At 41.7% G+C, this 19,384-nt stretch overlaps 1 protein-coding gene across 3 annotated transcripts in view; it reads right to left on the bottom strand.

The window, feature by feature from the left end:
• Positions 1–19,384, bottom strand: part of TLN2 (talin 2) — a 412,543-nt gene that overhangs the window by 84,170 nt on the left and 308,989 nt on the right. For all 3 annotated transcript variants that reach the window (XM_055129220.1, XM_004616684.2, XM_055129221.1), the window contains 3 exons: positions 14,367–14,501; positions 13,180–13,308; positions 9,843–9,945 (listed from right to left, as the gene is read on the bottom strand). In XM_055129220.1, coding sequence (XP_054985195.1) covers positions 9,843–9,945; positions 13,180–13,308; positions 14,367–14,501 — 367 coding nt within the window. The remainder of the gene's footprint in view (positions 1–9,842; positions 9,946–13,179; positions 13,309–14,366; positions 14,502–19,384) is intronic.

Below are 19,384 nucleotides of genomic sequence, written 5' to 3' on the forward strand. Positions count from 1 at the left end.
ATGGTCCACTGGATACCATAGCCCCTGGAAGGTAGTGTGTTGAATTTTAAAGTGTTTTGAGGTAGAGAAACAAGCTGAAGATAATGGACTTTCCACCTCATAGGACCGTTTCTGGTGCATATTTGAAGTAGGTTCTTCCTCTAAGAGCTCCAAAAGGGAAAAACTTCAGCCCTCTCTGGTCTAGAGGATCAGTGACATAGCCTGAACTGCCACCTTTCCCCTCTGAGCCTTGTTTTTCCACAGCAAAGAGAAGAGACAGATTCCAGCTCTTAACCATTGAAAATGTGCCTCCCCTTTGTCTTACCATTTTACTATGGGCATCTGAATTTGTTTATCTTTTGAGTAGGGAGACTTTGGGGGGGAATCATACATATATCCTATCTTTAGTGATAAATGTATGTCTGTGCAAAAAAATTATTGTGGAAATAATTTTATAGACATAGACATTTTAAAATGGGAAGAATCCAGAAGAGCCAAGTTTCAGAAGTCTAGGCTTGCTCATCCCATGTTTTCTGCTGAAGCTTAACCAGGAAACTGCAAGGTACCTCAAGGACCTTACACTTGTAGGGATTCGCCTTTCTAGATCAAGAAAGCCAAATGATCCTAACAAGACCGCGAGGGGCCTGGGGAATCCAGTGGCATCCTTGGGAAACCTGAATTCATGGTACATTGTTAATGTTTCAATGAGACACACCAAGGGGAGTCGCCCAGCAAACGCCACAAAACCAACCCTATAGTCAAGACTGTTGAGTCCAGAACAACCCATGGGGAACACGACCCAAACCCAGAGTCACAAAGTCACCATCATGGAAAGCATGGTTACTTCCACAGTGTGGCTGTCCATCTGGCATTCAATTGGAATCAGTCACAATAGAGCCCAGAGATAGAGTGGAACTCTTTGTCCTGGTGGTCATTCTCCACCAGAAACATGGCAATCGTGTGGCACTAGCACTACACTACACAGGTAATGGAAAAGGCATCAGCTGTGACAGGAACTTTTTTCATCTCTCCCCAACCACCTGTTTGGAGCTGAGAAGAAATGTATCTTGAATACTGTGCTAACAACCAAAGTCAGGCCAGAGTCAGTGACACTGAAATTCTGAGTAGTTCACACAACCTCAAAGGATGACAAGGGAGCCAAGACAAAGGGCTCAGGAACATCTGGGCATCCCCTGGTGTTTCTGATACAGTCTGCAACTTTCCTGAAAGGCCTCCAACAAGGAAAGCAGGGATGTTGGCTACTTCATTCTCTTTCAGGTGACTTTCTGGCCATTGACTCGGCCCCTGGTTCCCTTCTGCCCTCCACTTGAGTCCCCCACTCTTTCCATGGCTTTCCATCATTCTCCATGAATTTCTATTGCTCCTCAATCTTTAAATACATGGGTTCCTCTGGATTATGGCTGTTTAAGTCCTTTCTCATTTTACTCCTCTTAGCAAACTTAATCTACCTCCATGGCTTTAGTCATGATACTTTTATTGTACATTTACAATCTTTTTCTCCAACCCAGATTTCTCTCCTGAGATTCTCAGCCAATTACCTAGCTGCCTACTGGGGACCTGACCTTAAAGAGTCTGCAGAAGCTTCAAACATGGAAAGTTGAACCTGATCCCCTTGAACATCAGACACCCCCATGCCTGCTGAAGGGTTGGGTGGCATTGTAATGATTCAGTATCTACTCATTCTGCTAGCATCTCTTTGTTCCTAGCAGTTGGGGCTATGCATGCTCCCCTCCTTCCTCTCCTCCCTGCCAATATCTAAGCCTCACCCACAGCTGGGCGGTCTGTGCCTCAACCCTACCCCAGGCCATGTCCAGGTCTGGTCTGATGAGCAGGAACACGGCAGCCTTCCTGCTGGTATCCCACCTCCAACTTGGCTCCCCCCTAATCCATGTGACCATGGGGTAGGGCAATCTATCTAAAACAATTGAAACTGTATCCACAGATGAAAAAATTCCAGTATTTTCACTTGATCGTAAGATAAATTCCAAATTCTTTGACCTGGTTTAGGAAGCCCTTTAGGATCTGGTCCAGCCCACTTTGACAATCTTTGTTTGGGGTTTGTTTTTGTGTTTAGACCACACTTGGAGGTGCTCAGGATTTTCTCCTGGCTGTGTGCTCAGAGGTCATTTCTGGTGGTGCTCAGGGTGACCACATGTGGAGCCAGGAACTGAACCTGGATCAGCCACATGCAAGGCAAGCACTCTCCCCACCGCACTATCTCCCACCTTTCAGGTTCACCTGTACCCTTCACCTCTTTGCCTTTCAGTTTCCCTTTCTCAGTTTATGTGCTCAGCTCTTTTCTCCCTCACCTTCGGGACTTTGGCTCTGCTGCTCTCATCCTTCAACCATGTTTTCAGTGCCTGCCAAATCTAAACAGTGCTACTGCCAGGCTGTTTTCAGAGACAAACAGGACAGCCTGTCATCCTGGATGTTATCAGTACCAGATGATGCAGCTTGTAAAGCAGTCATCTACCTCCACTGGAGAGGCATTGCATCATCGACACATTTTCTAGCAAGATTTCAGAAATGTGCAGAATTTTTTAAAACTTAAATTGCGCCTATATCATGTTCTGTGGGAATATTGGATTCATGTGTGTTTTCCTGTTGAATGTTAAATGAGCTCTATACTAATGCAAACCCCAATCAGGTATCAATTCCATTCTGCAAATTTCTCAAACATCCCATTTTAAAAAAAAAACCCTTACATTCTTATTAATGTAGGTATTACATTATTCTATGATAGAACTCTCATTTTTGTGTGGTGTTGTGGTACTCATTTTACCTTTTCAAAATAATCAGAGAATTTTGTGTCATTTCTGTAGTAATTAGTAGACAAACTTCTTATAGATCAACAACCCCCATTCAGAGCAACAATTAGAAACACTGGAATGTAAACTGGCATGGAATCAATATAGATATTTTTCAAAAATATAAAATAGAAAATTACATAGGACTGAAACATGTGACTTCTGTGTTTGCCAAAGAACATTTAAAAAACTTATTTGGAGAATAAGTTTTTTTAAAAAAATTAAATGAACCCCCGTGTTCATCAAAGTATTACTTAACAATTGTCAAGAGATGGAAACAATATAAGTCTGTTGATAAATTAATGGATAAAAATACAGCCTATGGACACAGGAACATGGTTCTACTACAAAGATAAAATCCTGCCATTGTGGCAACATGGATGGATCCCCAAGGAATTAGGCTAAGTGAAATATGACAGCCAGAGAAAGACAAACACCATATGATTTCACCCAGGGATGGAAGATAAAGAAACAAAGCAAATGAATTAACTAAATAAGACAAAACAAATTCTTAGACTATAAGAACAAGATAATAGTTACCAGGAGAAATGGGATGAAGGAAAGTGGGCAAATTGAGTCAAAGGGTCAATGATATGGTAAGGGATAGAAACCAGACTTCTGGGGTGTAAAAAGAATGCAGTATGTACAGGTGTTGGTATAGGTCTATAAGAATCAATATTACTGCAGTTTAAAAGCACTGAAGAAACATACACTGAATATACCCACTTGAAGTCACTATAGAGATACTGAGGCACCAGTGACAAGACCCTAAAGGGGAAAAATGTGCTGGAGCACAAAGGTGTTCCTTAAACCATTTCCTGACATCACCCAGAAGAAAGTAAGTAAAACTTCCTGTAATCTCATAAATTGAAAGATGAAAAAAGTACCATACTCAGTCCCATGAATAAAATGTCCCAGGAAACACCCCAACTATAGAATCAGACGTACTAAAGACTGCACCCTAACAACCATTTCAAACCCACCCAGTCCCTATCCCATCAGATGATCTGCCACTATCTGAACCACCTGCCAGAAACAAAGAACAATACTCTGTATGGAACAAGACAGAATTGAGAACCTCAAATGCTCTCTCCAATGTAAACAGTAATGACTAAATGAAAACCTGAGGAACCACAGGAAAATCAAGAGCTAATCGCTAAAGGAGCAAAAGTCAGAAAAGGAAAGCAGGTCCAGAGCCAGAGAGACAGCAGAGATAGTCTAGAGGTAAGACACTGACCTTGCATGATGACCCAGCACTGCATAGGGTTATTTCTCCCCTCCCCCCCAAAATGGGCAGAACCATATGAGCTGATTCATACATTGGAGTTATTGCATCTGGATTTTAAACCATAACAATAACTATGTGGAGGAATTAGATGCCAAGTAGAGAAAAGGAAGCTCTATGAAACAACCTACAAAACTAAAGACTGGGACACTTACAATAAAAAAAACTCTATAGCAGGGTGAAAATAGAACAGAAAAAATGAAGAAGGAATAGTGAACTGTGGACAGATTAAAAGAAAATACTGAGATCAAGACACAGAGAACGAAAATGACAATAAGTGTGGTAAAGAGCACAGGTAATACATAAAACAGTGAAATTGTGTGGCTGGTGGCATAGCTGGAGTCTCAAAGTAGGAGGAAGGGAAAATGTAGAAACATTGTCTGACATTATACCCACTGTTTTCCTAAACTGACATAAGAAATTCTACTTCCTCTTTTCTTTTCTTTATTTCTTCTTTTTTTGTTTCTTGGTAAACATCTGACTACACTCAGAGTTTAAATTGAAAAACAAATAGAGGAGAAAGGGAGACCATATTTTCTTAGAGGTTAAGTGAACAGAGACTTCCCAAGAGACATACAGATGCCAAGCAGTGGGATGGTGTGATAGTATCCAAAGGCTAAAAGGAAAAACCCTGCCAAACTAAAGTTATAAGTGCAATGAATCAGAAAAAATGAAGACTAAACAAAGGATATCTTTAGATAAATACAAACAGAAAAAAACCACCACAAACAGACTTACCCAACAGGAAATAAGGAGGAGAGTTCTTTATATGGGAAATAAACAAGATGGAAAATCAAGGAGATGATGGAAGGAATGAAGAGTAATGAACATGGTTAAACTGCAATGAGTCTAAATGAAGAGTAAGTGTGTGAAATAGCTGGATGGAAATGAAATATATATATATATACATATATAATTCAGAGACAATGATGGTACTGATGAATGAATTGGGAAAAAGATAAATGGAGTTAAATGGAGTTAAAGATTTGTTCAGTGTCCAGGAAGAGATAATCACAGTAACTTTTATCAGATGTAAAAATCCCAGCATAGCCTATCTATGTACAATTAATAAGCTAGTAACAGGAGAGAGAGGAGAGAAAAAGAAAGCTAAAGTATGTAGGACAAATGGAAAGCAATCCTACAACATAAGCGACAACATTCCATGTAAACAGACCAGATATTGGAATGGAAAAATAGAGATATCACACCAGCAAACAATCCTCCCATGGCAGAAGAAAGCCTGCATGGCTCTCACAGGATACTAAATAAATCTAAGTATACAGAAAAATCAAAGGAAGGGCAAGATCCACTGTGCCTGATCTAAGGAAAGAAAAGGCACCTCGAGAAAACCACCACATGGTACTGAAAGGCAAAGCTTAACAAGTGGAGTAACATAATTTACAGATTAAAAGACTCGTTGTGTGGAAAAAATCCAAGTATACCCAAAGTGATTCAAAGTAATTCTAATTAAGAAAAAAATGAAAAAGAAAAAAATGAGCAGATCTTGAGCAGGATACTGAAATTGATAAGTGGATTCTAGAACTGATGTGGAAATGCAAAGGTGCAAGCAGAGTCTAGGCTAACTTCAGGGAGAACAATGAAGTCAGAGGGCTTACACGACACATATAACAGTACAACCTGAAATAACGTGGGAAGAACTTGACTTGAGGTGAGGTGACTTGAGGTGAGCACAGGCAATCAGATCAATGGAAAAGGCAGTCGAAACTGCTTCTATAACTGCTTCATGAGTGGAGGGGAGAAGGCAGATGGAATAGAGAAGGGATCACTAAGAAAATGATGGCTGGAGGAACCAGTTGGGATGGGAGATGCATGCTGAAAATAGATAATGGGACAAACATGATGTCCTCTCAGTGTATGTATTGCAAGCCATAATGCCCAAAAGTAGAGAGAGAGTATGGGGAATATTGCCTGCCATGGAGGCAGGGGGAGGGTGGGAAAGAGGGGGTATACCTGGGATATTGGTGGTGGGGAATGTGCACTGGTGGGAGGATGGATGTTTGATCATTGTGAGACTGTAACCCAAACATGAAAGCTTGTAACTATCTCACGCTGATTCAATAAAATTTATTAAAAAAAAAAGAAAAAGAAACTGCTTCTATATGCATGCTCACTGAGTGACAAGATAGCACTAAAGCTCCCTGGGGAAAGGGCACTGATTTAATGAGTGATGGTGGATCATGTGGGATCCATGTGGGAAACAATCCATCTAGGAATGTGTCTGCATCTATCTCTATACGGCTCATGTGCGGATGGATTATAGTTCTAGAGATGAAAAGTGACACATGAAGGCACCATTTATAAACAGGAAATGAAAAGCATTAACAATTAAAGGATGTAAAGATAAAAAAACACTATAAATGGACAATATCAAAACAAATATCAAAACTTTGTTTAAGAATCCCTTTCTAAGGCCAGAAGAGATGACACTCAGAGGTGGAGTGCATGCCTGCCACTTTTGGAAGCTTCTGGGTGAATTCCTGGCATTGAGAAATTCTGGCACTTTGGAAGCTTCTGGGTGAAATCCTCGCACTGAGAAATAAACCAAAAACCAAACAAAGCCCAAACAGACAAAAATTTCCTAGAGAGTAAAAGGAAAAATCATAAAACTCAGCACAAACATAAAGGTAAAAAGTCTGAACAATGGATAATAAAGACAGACAACTCAAGTTTTAAGAAATGGCAAGTCACCTCCCCCTTAGGGATCCCGGCAGTCGCCAGCTTCCAGAACCCAATGAGAAGCCCAGGTAGGTGGGCTTTGGATCAGTCACAACAAACTCCATGCCTCAAGGAATAGGGGATGGGCCAATCCTTCTCATCCCCCCCAATCCCTTCCCCTTCCCCCCAGTCCCTATAGGACCCTGGAGATCAATCCCATGAACTGCTTCCAGCTGCTATTTGAACTCCTTAATGTCCATGATCCAGAGACACACAAAGAATCTTGGAATCGAGCAACTTGCTGCAGCGATTTCTCCAGACCAAAATTATCTAAAATTTTAGAATTCCAGGAGTGTGAGGGACATCTTATGCTATTCATAATGAGCAATACAAAATAAATAATCTAGCATATGCCTTTTTGGCAGGTTTGAGTGGTGGCGGGAAAATTCAAAATAATGGTGGTGGGGGGGGTGTAATGGTGGTGGGACTGGTGTCAAAATATTGAATGTAATCCATTAGTGTGAACAACTTTATGAACATTTTGAAAACATTGAAAAAAAATAAATGGCAAGAGTCAGAACAAGCACTTCCTGGAAGTGGGGACTTGAATGCTGTTGATTGTGGAGAGGCCTTCCACAGCCCTGTCCTGCAGAAACGCACAGGAGTCATGGGATTGCATGTCTCTGAGCACCAGGGAGACGCACATAAACTACACTCACAGACTGGCCATACTGGCAAGCGCTCACAGCAGAGACTTAGGGTACAGAACCCCAGAGACTTGTATAGACAATAGAGAGGTGTGTGTGTGACAACTTTCCACTTCACTTCTAGGGGTGAATTGAGAAAATGGTTACTTGTGTTCACTAAACAACATGCTTTTGTATGTGTGTGTGTGTGTGTGTGTGTGTGTGTGTGAGGGCACACCTGGCAGTGGTTAGGGGTCACTCCTGACTCTGTCCTCAGGGGTCACTCTGGTGCTCAGTGGATACTCCTGGCACTTGGGGACCATATGCAGTGCCTAGGATGGAACCAAAGTTGGAACAATACATTTTTGAGAACTGTTTATAGTGGTGCCATTTGGAAACAACTCAATACCCATCAATATTATAAGGAAAAAAACAAAAGGTATAGTCATACCATGTGATTCTATATAGAGGAAGCAGGAGAAAGAAGTGCAGTGAGAACACCCACTAGGCTGGCATAGGCAGCTGGGACACACACAGACTGCTTGAGTCTCTTTACTCAGAGGTCAAAAATGGCACCAACATAATGCCTAATGTTAAAAGTCAGGGAGTTGATTATGGGGGAGGAGAGAAGGAGACGGGGCAGAAGTGATGGGTGGAGAGATGGAAGATGTCCACTACTTGTCTCAATAGTAGGTGTATTCGACCTGTGTTAACTCAAAAGGAACATATTTAAGACATGTTCTTATCCTGATGCATGGTATACTACAAAAGTAATGTCATATGCTTTTAAAATCCTGTCCTACCATCTAACAGGAGTAACAATCTGAAAGCTGCCTCTTCCACATGATATTCTTCATGTTTTCTCCTGATGCATTCATGCTTCAGAGCAACAGGCTTAGGAGAAAGTTCTTCCGGCCTTCTTCAGGTGGTGGAGGGGTCCTGCTATAGCTGCCTCTTCTACAATACCGTTTCCTTTGTGATCTAACTTGTGAGTTAACAACTTACACAATTTAGGCTTCGTATAGTCTTTTTTTTTTTCTTGTTGGGTCACACCCGGCAATGCACAGGGGTTACTCCTAGCTCATGCACTCAGGAATTACTCTTGGTGGTGCTCAGGGGACCATATAGGATGCTGGGAATCGAACCCAGGTCAGCCATGTGCAAGGCAAACATCCTACCCGCTGTGCTACTGCTCCAACCCTGGCTTCATATAGTCTTATTTATTTTTATTTTATTTTTTTTGTGTCTACTCCCAGAGTAAAACTAATGGGAATGCTTAGAAGACTCTCAAGGAGGTACAGCTCTGCTCTGCACTCATACCACTTCCTGCAAGTGGAGCAGGAAGACAAGAGAACACTCTTCCCGGTCACAGCATTCTCGCATACTGCTCTCAGGATGTGGCACCCTCACATACTTTTCCAGTAGAGTGACACTCTCACATACTCTCCCAACAGAGTAACACAGTCTTATTCTTTCCTGGAAGAGTAACATCATCCCATCCTTTCCCAGTAGAGTAAACACTGTCCCATACTCTCCCAGCAGAGTAACATCCTCACATATTCTCCCAACAGAGTAACACTGTCTCACACTCTCCCAGAAGAGTAACTCCCTCCCATACTCTCCCAGTGGAGTATGTTGTTCCATACCCTCCCATGCTCTCCTAGCAGTATAATTCTCTCCCATGGTCTCCCAGCAGAGTAATTCTCTCACACTCTCCCAGCAGAGTGGTAGAGTAATAAGATGGTTCTGTGGAAACAGCTCTACTAAAGGGTCTCAACAATAAAAAAACCCAGAATTTTGCGACTGAACTCAGCTTGCTTCTCAGTGGCTTCCCTGTCCCTGCAGCCCCTTAGTCTGGTTTACTGGAACCTACAAGTAACCATTCACCTCTCTCTTCCAAAATAAGATGCCTCATAGCATCTTATTTTCTGTCATTTCCTCTCATTTTCTGCACTTTTTTAGGGGTGGGACGGGGTAGCACAGCCTGACGTGCTCAAGGCTTACCCATGGAGGTGATCGGGTGAATCCTCTGCAGTGCTGGGGGACGGGATCCAGGCCAGCCATATGCATAAGTGTCTTTCCTGCTGTGCCTTATCTCTGGCCCCCAGTTTAATTTTATTCTCTTACTTTAGTGGACTTCAGAATGCATATACAGATGATCCCTAAGTCTGACCACCATTTCCTCACAGTAGGTGATTCACAGCTTTGGGATCGTGCTTTCTAAGTCTGCATATTTTGCATCAAGGCTTGTATAAGGGCCTGTGGAAAATGCCTTAAAAATGCATATTAAACTATTGAGGAAAAAAATCAGATCAAAGCACCTCACTGCCAGCTTCACACTCCAGAGTGGCATGTAGCTGCTGGGGGAGGAGTGCCTGGCCTGCTCACCTGTATAGTGCTCGTTGCCTTGGGCAGCGCATGTCAGCAGCTGTGCCATGGAGGAGCCCACGGCCTTCGACGTGCTTCCCAGGTCCTGTGCACACTTCTCCAGCTGAAAGAAGGGTGACAGGTCACAGGTTACAGCTCAGAAGAAGAAGCTGTCACATTAAAAGAAGGCAGCTCCTAAAGGTTTAGCTGACAACTCCCCACTGGGGGGGAGGGGAAAGAAGCCAAGCTCCAGCATAAACAAATCTGAGTCCACCCTTGCTCTATGCTCCTCTCCCAGTACTAGTGGTGAGAGACTGGGTAGTTATTAAACCTCTCGCAACACTCGGCTTCCTGAGGAGATCGTCATCTCTGGCTCTAAAGGTTTTCAAACAATTGATGAAGGTACTCAACAAATGGTAGCGATTAGTATCATGTCTCCAGAAGCTAATTTACAAAGTCTGTAACAAATCCTGAGTGAGAATTAGTTATGCCTTGGCAGGAAGTGGGCAGCCATCCAGCTGTCCCACCTTCCTTGCATGGAGGACCATTAACATCATTCAATTTGATCCTTATCCTTTGAGGAGTTTTAACCAGAAGGAAATGCAATAGAGAAAGAGGTTTGGAGTGGCAAATGCAATAAGGAAAATGAGAAAAGTGCTGACTTCTCATGAACAGTGTGTCATCCTGCTTTGTAAACAAAATAAATAATTCATAGAACAAAGTCAATAAAGGCCTAAGACAGATAATTATTTGATTACTAGGCAAGTACAACATTTTGGAAGAGAACTTCCAGACATACAGTGAAAATGCAGAAATGCTTGAACAAACATGTGCATTTCATACCTCACACTGTGTTTCCCATGAAGGACAGTCACTCCAAACAAAAACTGAGTCTCCCATAGATCAATGATAAGCTGTTATATGGTACACAGATATTCTTTGGAGAAGAGAAGTTTCTTCACTTGACTATAAAAATATAGCATAAAAAATATCTTCCGAGAGTCACATAGGAAGCTATATATATTTTTTATAGTCAAGTGAGAAAACTCAAAAAAGCTATTTTATAGTGTTTCGGTTCATTCAAAGAGCAACAGGAATGACACTCGGGCCAGGGAGATGACTCAGAGGGAGAATGCATGTCTCTGTGAGTGAGGGCCTGGGCTCAATCCCAGCACAAAAAGGAATGGAAGAAAGGAAGAAAGAAAAAAGAAAGAGAGAAAGAAAGGAAGAAAGAGAGGAAGAAAGGAAGAAGGAGAGAAATAAAGAAAGAAAGAAAGAAAGAAAGAAAGAAAGAAAGAAAGAAAAAAAGAAAGAAAGAAAGAAAGAAGGAAAATAAGAGAGAGGGAAGGAAGGAAGGAAAGAAGGGAGGGAGGTAGGGAGGGAGGGAGGAAGGAAGGGAGGGAGGGAGGAAAGGAGGGAGGGAGGGAGGAGCGAGGAAGGATGAGATCAAGTGTGAGACAAAGGGAATGAGATAAAGAGAGAGACAGAAAAGATAAAGAGTGAAATAGAAGAAAGTGAAAAGAAAGAAGAAAAGAATGAAAGATTGCCAAAACAACTACGAGATACCACCTCACACCACAGAGACTAGCACACATCCAAAAGAACAAAAGCAACCTCTGTTGGAGAGGATGTGGGGAGAATGCTGGTGGGAATGTCGACTCGTTCAGCCCTTTTGGAAAACAATATGGACGATTCTCAAAAAATTAGATATTGAGCTCCCATTTGACCCAGCAATACCACTGCTGGGAATATATCCCAGAGAGGTGAAAAAGTATAGTCGAAACGACATCTGCATTTATATGTTCATTGCAGCACTGTTTACAATAGCCAGAATCTGGAAAAAACCCGAATGCCCTAGAACGGATGACTGGTTGAGGAAACTTTGGTACATCTATACAATGGAATACTATGAAGCTGTTAGAAAAAAGGAGATCATGAATTTTGTATATAAGTGGATCGGCATGGAAAGTTTCATGCTGAGTGAAATGAGTCAGAAAGAGAGAGACAGACATAGAAAGATTGCACTCATCTATGGTATATAGAATAACAGAGTGGGAGACTAACACCCAAAAATTGTAGAAATAAGTACCAGGAGGTTGACTCCATGGTTTGGAGGCTGGCCTCACATTCTGGGGAAAGGGCAACTCAGAGAAGGGATCACCAACTATAATGTAGTCGAAGGCCATTCAGGGGAAGGGAGTTGCGGGCTGAATGAGGGCTAGAGACTGAGCACAGTGGCCACTCAACACCTTTATTGCAAACCACAACAGCTAATTAGAGAGAGAGAACAGAAGGGAATGCCCTGCCACAGTGGCAGGGTGGGGTGGGGAGAGATGGGTTTGGGGAGGGTGGGAGGGATGATGGGTTTACTGGTGGTAGAGAATGGGCACTGGTTCTCGAACCTTGTATGAGGGAAACATGAGCACAAAATTGTATAAATCTGTAACTGTACCCTCACGGTGATTCACTAATTAAAAATAAAAAAATAAAAAAAATTAAGAAAAAAGAATGAAAGATTGAGAAAGTAAAACAAAACTAAAGCAAAGAAATCACTCACTGTGAGTGATTAAGGGAATGGGTTTTTGAGTCCTCTAGATCTGGATTTAAATCTTAGATTTGCAACTTGTTGACAGACAAACATGGGCAGACTAGTGACAACCTCTGCATCTCTGAACTGGGGGTTTATAAAACAGGATCAGTATAACTTGCTAATTGGGTTAATTATCAAGAGAGGGAAGTCTGATTGTGTGTATACTCTGGTTACTCTGTGCTAAATAAATGGAGGTGTCTTGGGGGAAATGTTCGGGAACATGGGAAAGGAGGTATACACAAATGAAAAGAATTGGTAGCGTTTTAGCCAACACAAACCCTGACTGAAACACGTAGAAGCATCATCATAGATCAAATAAGATCACTGGTGCTATCATTCCATTTAGAGCTGTTGTTGTAATGACTTAAAGTGCTTGGCTAATGTTCTCAGAGCCATGCACCAATAAAATGTTTCCTAAAACCATGACTGCAAAGATATTCTGTATTCATAAGCCCACTGCCATACATCTCATGGATAAGTAGCACCTGATAAGGAGTTCACTGCAACTTGGTGATAGCTGGTGGCTCTAGAAGCCAGAACTTAGCTCCAATTCCAGTTTGTTCAGCTGTAGTAGTTTCATTATTATATTTTAGAAAAAGCCACACACATAGGAAAAGAGGAGCAAGGCTTTGCATTAAGATGTTTGAAATGCTGAACATGGGCTTCTCCTTCCTCCTCTCTGTTCCCCTCCCCCATCACCACCACCAAACCCAACTTCTAAAATGCCTCCACCAGGTCACAAGGGCAGAGGCCTTTGTTTCCTCTTACTGTTTCCCCTGGGAGTGGCTTCAGCTGACTCTCCACTGAGGCCATCTTGGCGTCCTGCAGCTCACTCTTGAGTGTCTGCACTGTGCTCAAAGCAGAATCGATCTCCATGGGACCACAAGCTTCATGGGCCTGCCAAGAGAGTTAGGAATACATGAATGCATCCTGCTCAAGAAAGTACCCCCAAGTACTTTACAATGAACCAAAGGCCTTTCTGGGTGTCCCTAGTGGTTCTCCATGAATAGCAATAGGAAGCAAAGAAAAAACGTGTTTCCTACCATGCTAATCCTTCCTTCACGCTCTGAACTTTGTTCCTATTTTTCCTAAATGGTCAACTGTATGAATTTCACAACTGGATCAGAAAAGCCTCCTGGAAGCTATTTTTTTTGAATGACATTTGCCTCTCAGACTAACCTCACCTCCCAGCAATGTTATCTGAGTTTCAAAGACATGGGAAAAGCTGAAATGACTTCCTACAAATTGGGTATCATCAAAATGTTCTGACATTTTTATTTGGTGAGTATATTAAGCATTCAAATCAGCTCCAAACATATTTCTTTTCGTACATATAAAGGACCTATATTTGTACTCTAAAGAGGAACAATGAATGCTTGATAAAACTTATGTTAATATCATACCAAATACATAGAGACCCTGAGATGGGGGATAATTGCAGAGACAGAAGCTCATTAGTCTGTTATTAAATATTGAATTAAGAGGATTGCTTCCAAATAAGACATGAAAACCTTCCAGGGGAAAATAATAATAATATATATGCTGCTACATAATTTACTCTTTGGGATAAGATGATCCCTGATGGGAATGTGGTCTCTTAGTGACATCACACTGACACTCTCTTTGCACCATGTAGGTCTCTCGATGCTTGATCCAGGCAAGAGAGGATGAGAAGCAGCCACCTGTACCAGGAAGGTGACAGCTAAGGACATATTTACTGAGAGTGGCAGGAGTTAATCTGTGGCTCTTCTGTGGTCTTGCAAATGGGATGGTCACCCCTAGCAAGTAGCATACCCCACTCTATAGAGGCCACAGTGGCTCCAGGAAGTAGTAGTGGCAATGAATAAACAGCTCCATGCCTGCACTGCCATGTGAATGTCTTGGGTGAGCCCTGGGAGAGGAGCTGTGAGGAATTAACCCATGTCGAGCAATCACCCATACGGATGAAGACTTGCCTTCTGCGAGGCAGTCCGTAGCTCTGCCAAGCTGGTGGCCAGGTTCTTGGCGCATTGGCTTAGTTGCATGGCTGCAGCCTGGTCACTCACTGTGGGCACCGCAGCCTTGGCAGATGCCACCATCTTGCTTCCAGGCTGTAAAGAAGAGAATCAGGAAATAGTATGGCTCAGGGAAGGGGCCAGAGAGCAGAGACCCCCCTTCCCCTCAGCAATACCACAGTCAGTCTTTGCCCTAAATATTAGAGCATCTGCATTCACCCTGAAACTTTTGGTTCTCAAACCTAGTTCTCAAAGGCAGTGTACTGGAGGAGGCAGAACTAAGATAGCAGTTTGAACTCTGCACTTAGGTAACTGAAAACACATACAGGTCCAGTGACTAGAGAATAGCGAAACAGAATAGAGCGATGTGCTAAGACACTAACAATCAGAACACAATGCTCATGAAAAACAGAGTGTACATAATGAGCCCCAACTTGAAAGGCATGTGTATGTGTGTGTGTGTGTGTGTGTGTGAGTAAATGTGTGTGTGTATAAGTTTGTGTATGTGTGTATATATAGGTGAAATGTAAGAAAATGTATCAAAACTTCATGAATTTTTTAATGGGCACTTAAGAAAAGAACCAAAGAGAGTGCCGCTGGTTTGATCTCTCTCTGAGGTGTGTGACCCGTTGCTGGCACCCCATTCTGGGCCCCAGCCCACCGCCTGGACTCGAACCCTCCCGGCATCCCAGGACCTCCATCCTGCCCATCCCCACCACTCCGGCGCTGTTGACTTGGTCTCTCTCAGGTGTGTGACTCCCCAGCCGGTGCCCCACCTATAGTGCAACAGGGGGCATAGCCTCCGCAGCAGGGGGGGGGTGGCCTCTTGGGGGAACAGTGGCCGCTCATGCAGCCACAGTTATTTTCCTCTTTCCCAGTACTCTGGATTCACATCTCAATCTTCATTACCTAATTCTGTGGAGAATATCCTGGCTATCTCAAACATAATAGGTCAATAGTCCACTTGCCTATTCCAATTTCACCAAAAATACCATTGAACACAAGAAGCAGTACAAGCCCAATATAAAAGAACACATCCTCCAAAGCTTTACTAGAGGCCTCACATAAATCAGAGAGGAGCACCTGAGAGGAAGGTGGTAATCTAGAAGGGGAAAAAGGCGACCACCAATGACTGAACTCATCCAGAATCCTTTTTTTGCAGCAAGAGGGGAATACTGATAGTGAACTGAAAGGTCCCACCTCCATACTACCACAACAACATGAAGAAACAGCGCAAATTCACATCACAAGGAGAGGATGAAGAAAAGAATCCAGAAGCCTCAACAGGGGTTACCCACAAATATGATGTCTCTGATAAAGAATCAGAAATGAAATGTTGAAGATATTCAATTAACTCAATGAAACGGTGGAACAGCACTGTAGCACTGCACTGCATTGTCGTCCTGTTGTTCATCAATTTGCTCAAGTGGGCATAAGCAGTAAATTAAAGGAGGACATGAAAGAAACAGTGGAACCGATAGCCAAGAAAATACAGGAAGAAATGAGAGCAGAAATAAGAAAGCTACAAACAGAAGTGTCACTAATAAAGGATTCTGTAGATAAAGTAAAAAACTCAGTGGGTGCCCTAAACAGTAGAATGACTAAAGCTGAAGAAAGAATGAGTGAGTTTGAAGATGAGCTGCAGAAAGCTTACAGGCAACAACAAACAATGGGAAAAGACCTCAAAAAAGCTTTAGGGTGAATCAGAGTCCCAGGGGATGAACTCAAGAGGAACAACATAAGAATCATCAGAGTACCAGAAGAACAGGGAGGCAACATCAATGAAAAAGTCAAGTTAAAGATATCATTGCTGAGAAGTTCTTAGAGCTGGAGAATGCAGGCATCCAGATCCAAGGAACCTGAGGGTGCCAGCTAAAAGAGATCCTAATAAAAAGACTCCAAGACATATCATAGTCAGAATGATGGATGCCACGGAGTGAGACACAATACTACAGACAGCAAGGTCAAAGAAGGAAATCACATACAAAGGAACACCCCTTAGATTTACAGCAGACCTATCAGAGGAAACTCTCCAAGCCCGAAGACAATGGTGGGATATAGTGAAAATACTCAACAAACTGAACACCTCACCAAAAATACTTTATCTGGCTAAACTTTCACTCAAACTCAAAGTAACGATATACTATTTCATGGATAAACAGCAGCCCAGGAACTTCATAGACTCAAAACCAAACTTAAAAGAAGGTCTAAAGGGGCTATTGTAAGACAAGAAAACCCCTACAAGCGCAACAAACTCCTACAGGAAGATGGAAAAAAAAAACCCATGACAATAATCTTTCTCAATGTCAATGGTCTAAATGCACCAATTAAGAGACACTGAGTGGCAAAATGGATTCAGAAACTGAACCCAGCATTCTGCTGCCTACAAGAAACACATCTGAACAGTCAGAGGAAACCTAGACTCAAAATCAAAGGATGGAAAATAATCCTGCAAGCAAACAACTCCCTCTAAAAAGCCGGGGTGACCATATTAGTATCTGAAAACACAGATTTCAGGTTGAAAAAGATTAAAAGGGACAGCGAAGGCCATTTTTTATTTATCAAGGTATATGTACAGCAGGAAGAAATCACACTCTGAAATGTATACGCACCCAATGAGGGACCAGCTAAATACTTAAAACAACTGCTAATAGATTTTAAGGAGGACATTGCTAGCAACACAATAGAAGTTGGAGAATTTAATACTGCCTTACCACCTCTGGATAGATTAACAAGATTAAAACTCAGCAAGGAAACACTGGCTTTGAAGGAAGAAATAGAAGAGAGAGGGATAATAGATCTATAGAGGGCTTTACATCCCCCCTCCTCCTCAAAAGAATACACATTCTTTTCCAGTGCACATGGGACATTTTCCAAAATAGACCATGTGCTGGGTCACAAAACATACCTCGATAGAATCAGGAAGATAGAAATGGTATCATCTATCTGTTCAGACCATGATGCACTGAAGATAGAAGTTAATCACATACAGATGTGGAGAACCAAATCAAACACCTGGAAATTAAACAACTTAATGTTCAACAACAAGTGAGTCAGGAAGGAAATCAAGGAAGAAATAAAAAAAAAATTGGAAACAAATGGAGAATGAAGACATGAGCTACCAGAACCTGTGGGACACAGCTAAAGCCATGTTAAGGGGAAAATTTATAGATCTGAAAGCATTCCCCAAGAAGGAAGAAAGGGCCCACATAAATAACTCGACTTCACAGCTCAAAATATTAGAAAAGGACTAACAAAAGGACTCCAAACCAGGTAGAAAGAAAGAAATAATAAAACTTAGAGCAGAAATTAATGGCACGAGAACCCCAAAAACAATCCGAAAGATCAATGAAACCAAGAGCTGGCTCTTTGAGAAATTAAACAAGATTGGTAAACTCACAAACTCTCACTCATTAGCAAGACTCACAAAGAAAGAGAGAGAACCCTAATAAACTGAATCAGAAATGAAAAGGGGACATCACAACAGAAACCAAAGAAATTCATAAGATCATCAGAGATTACTTTGAAAGTCTGTATGCCATGAAACAAGAGAACCTAGAAGAAATGGATAAATTCCTGGATTCCTATAATCTCCCAAGGCTGAACCAAGAAGATTTGAAATACCTGAATAGACCTATTATTATCAAGGAAATTGAAACTTTAATCAAAAGTCTCGCCCAAAACAAAAGCCCAGGTCCAGATGGATTCACTAGCAAAGTCTTCCCAACATTTAAAGAGGATCTATAGCCAGTTCTTCTCAAGCTTTTCCAAGAAATTGAAGAAACAGAAACTCTCCCAAGCAGTTTCTATGAGACACATATCTCCCCAATACCAAAAGCAAACAGAGACACCACAAAAAAGGAAATACCCCTGATGAACAGGGATGTGAAAATCCTCAACAAAATAATAGCGAATAGAATCTAACAACTCATCAAAAAGATCATACACCACTACCAAGGGGGATTCATCCTGGGGATGCAAGGATGGTTTAACATTCAGAAGTCAATCAACAAAATCAATCATATCAACAAAAGATAAAAACCACATGATTATATCAATAGATGCAGAAAAAGCATTTGACAAGATCCAGCACCCGTTTATGATGAAAACTCTCACAAAAATGGGTACTGAAGGAACTTCCTTTAATATAGTCAAAGCCATCTACCACAAGCCTATGGCAAGCATTATCCTCAATGGGAAAAACTAAGAGCCTTCCCTCTAAGATCAGAGACAAGACAAGGATGCCCATCTCATCACTTCTGTTCAATACAGTACTAGAAGTATTTGCTATAGAAGTTAGGCAAGAAAAAGATATTAATGGCATCCTGATAGGAAAGGAAGAAATCAAACTCTCACTATTTGCAGATGATATGATACTATATCTAGAGAACCCCAACGCCTCTACCAAGAAGCTCCTAGAAACAATAGAGTTGGATAGTAAAGTCGAAGGCTATAAAATCAATACCCCAAAATCCATGGCTTTCTTATATGCAAATAATGAGAGAGAAGAAAGTGACATGAAAAGAGAAATCCCATTCACAATCATGCCTCAGAAAATAAAATACCTCAGAATCAGCTTAACCAAGGAGGTGAAGGACCTGTACAAAGAAAACTACAAAACGCTACTTCATGAAATAAAAGAGGACACGAGAAATGAAAACATATTCCCTGTTCATGGATTGGGAGAATTAACATTGTCAAAATGACAAAACTCCCCAAAGCATTATACAGATTCAATGAGATCCCTATAAGCCCATGAAATTCTTCAAAGAAATGGATGAAACACTCCTGAAATTCATATGGAACAACAAACCACCACGAATAGCTAAAGCGATTCTAGGGAAAAAGAAGACGGGAGGCATTGCCTTCCCCAACCTCAAACTCTACTACAAAGCGGTAATAATTAAAACAGCATGGTATTGGAACAAAGGCAGAGCTGCAGACCAGGGTTGAATATCCTTACACACACTCTCAAATAT

This window comes from Sorex araneus, chromosome 2 (genome assembly GCF_027595985.1).
Source record: "Sorex araneus isolate mSorAra2 chromosome 2, mSorAra2.pri, whole genome shotgun sequence".
NCBI lineage: Eukaryota > Metazoa > Chordata > Mammalia > Eulipotyphla > Soricidae > Sorex > Sorex araneus.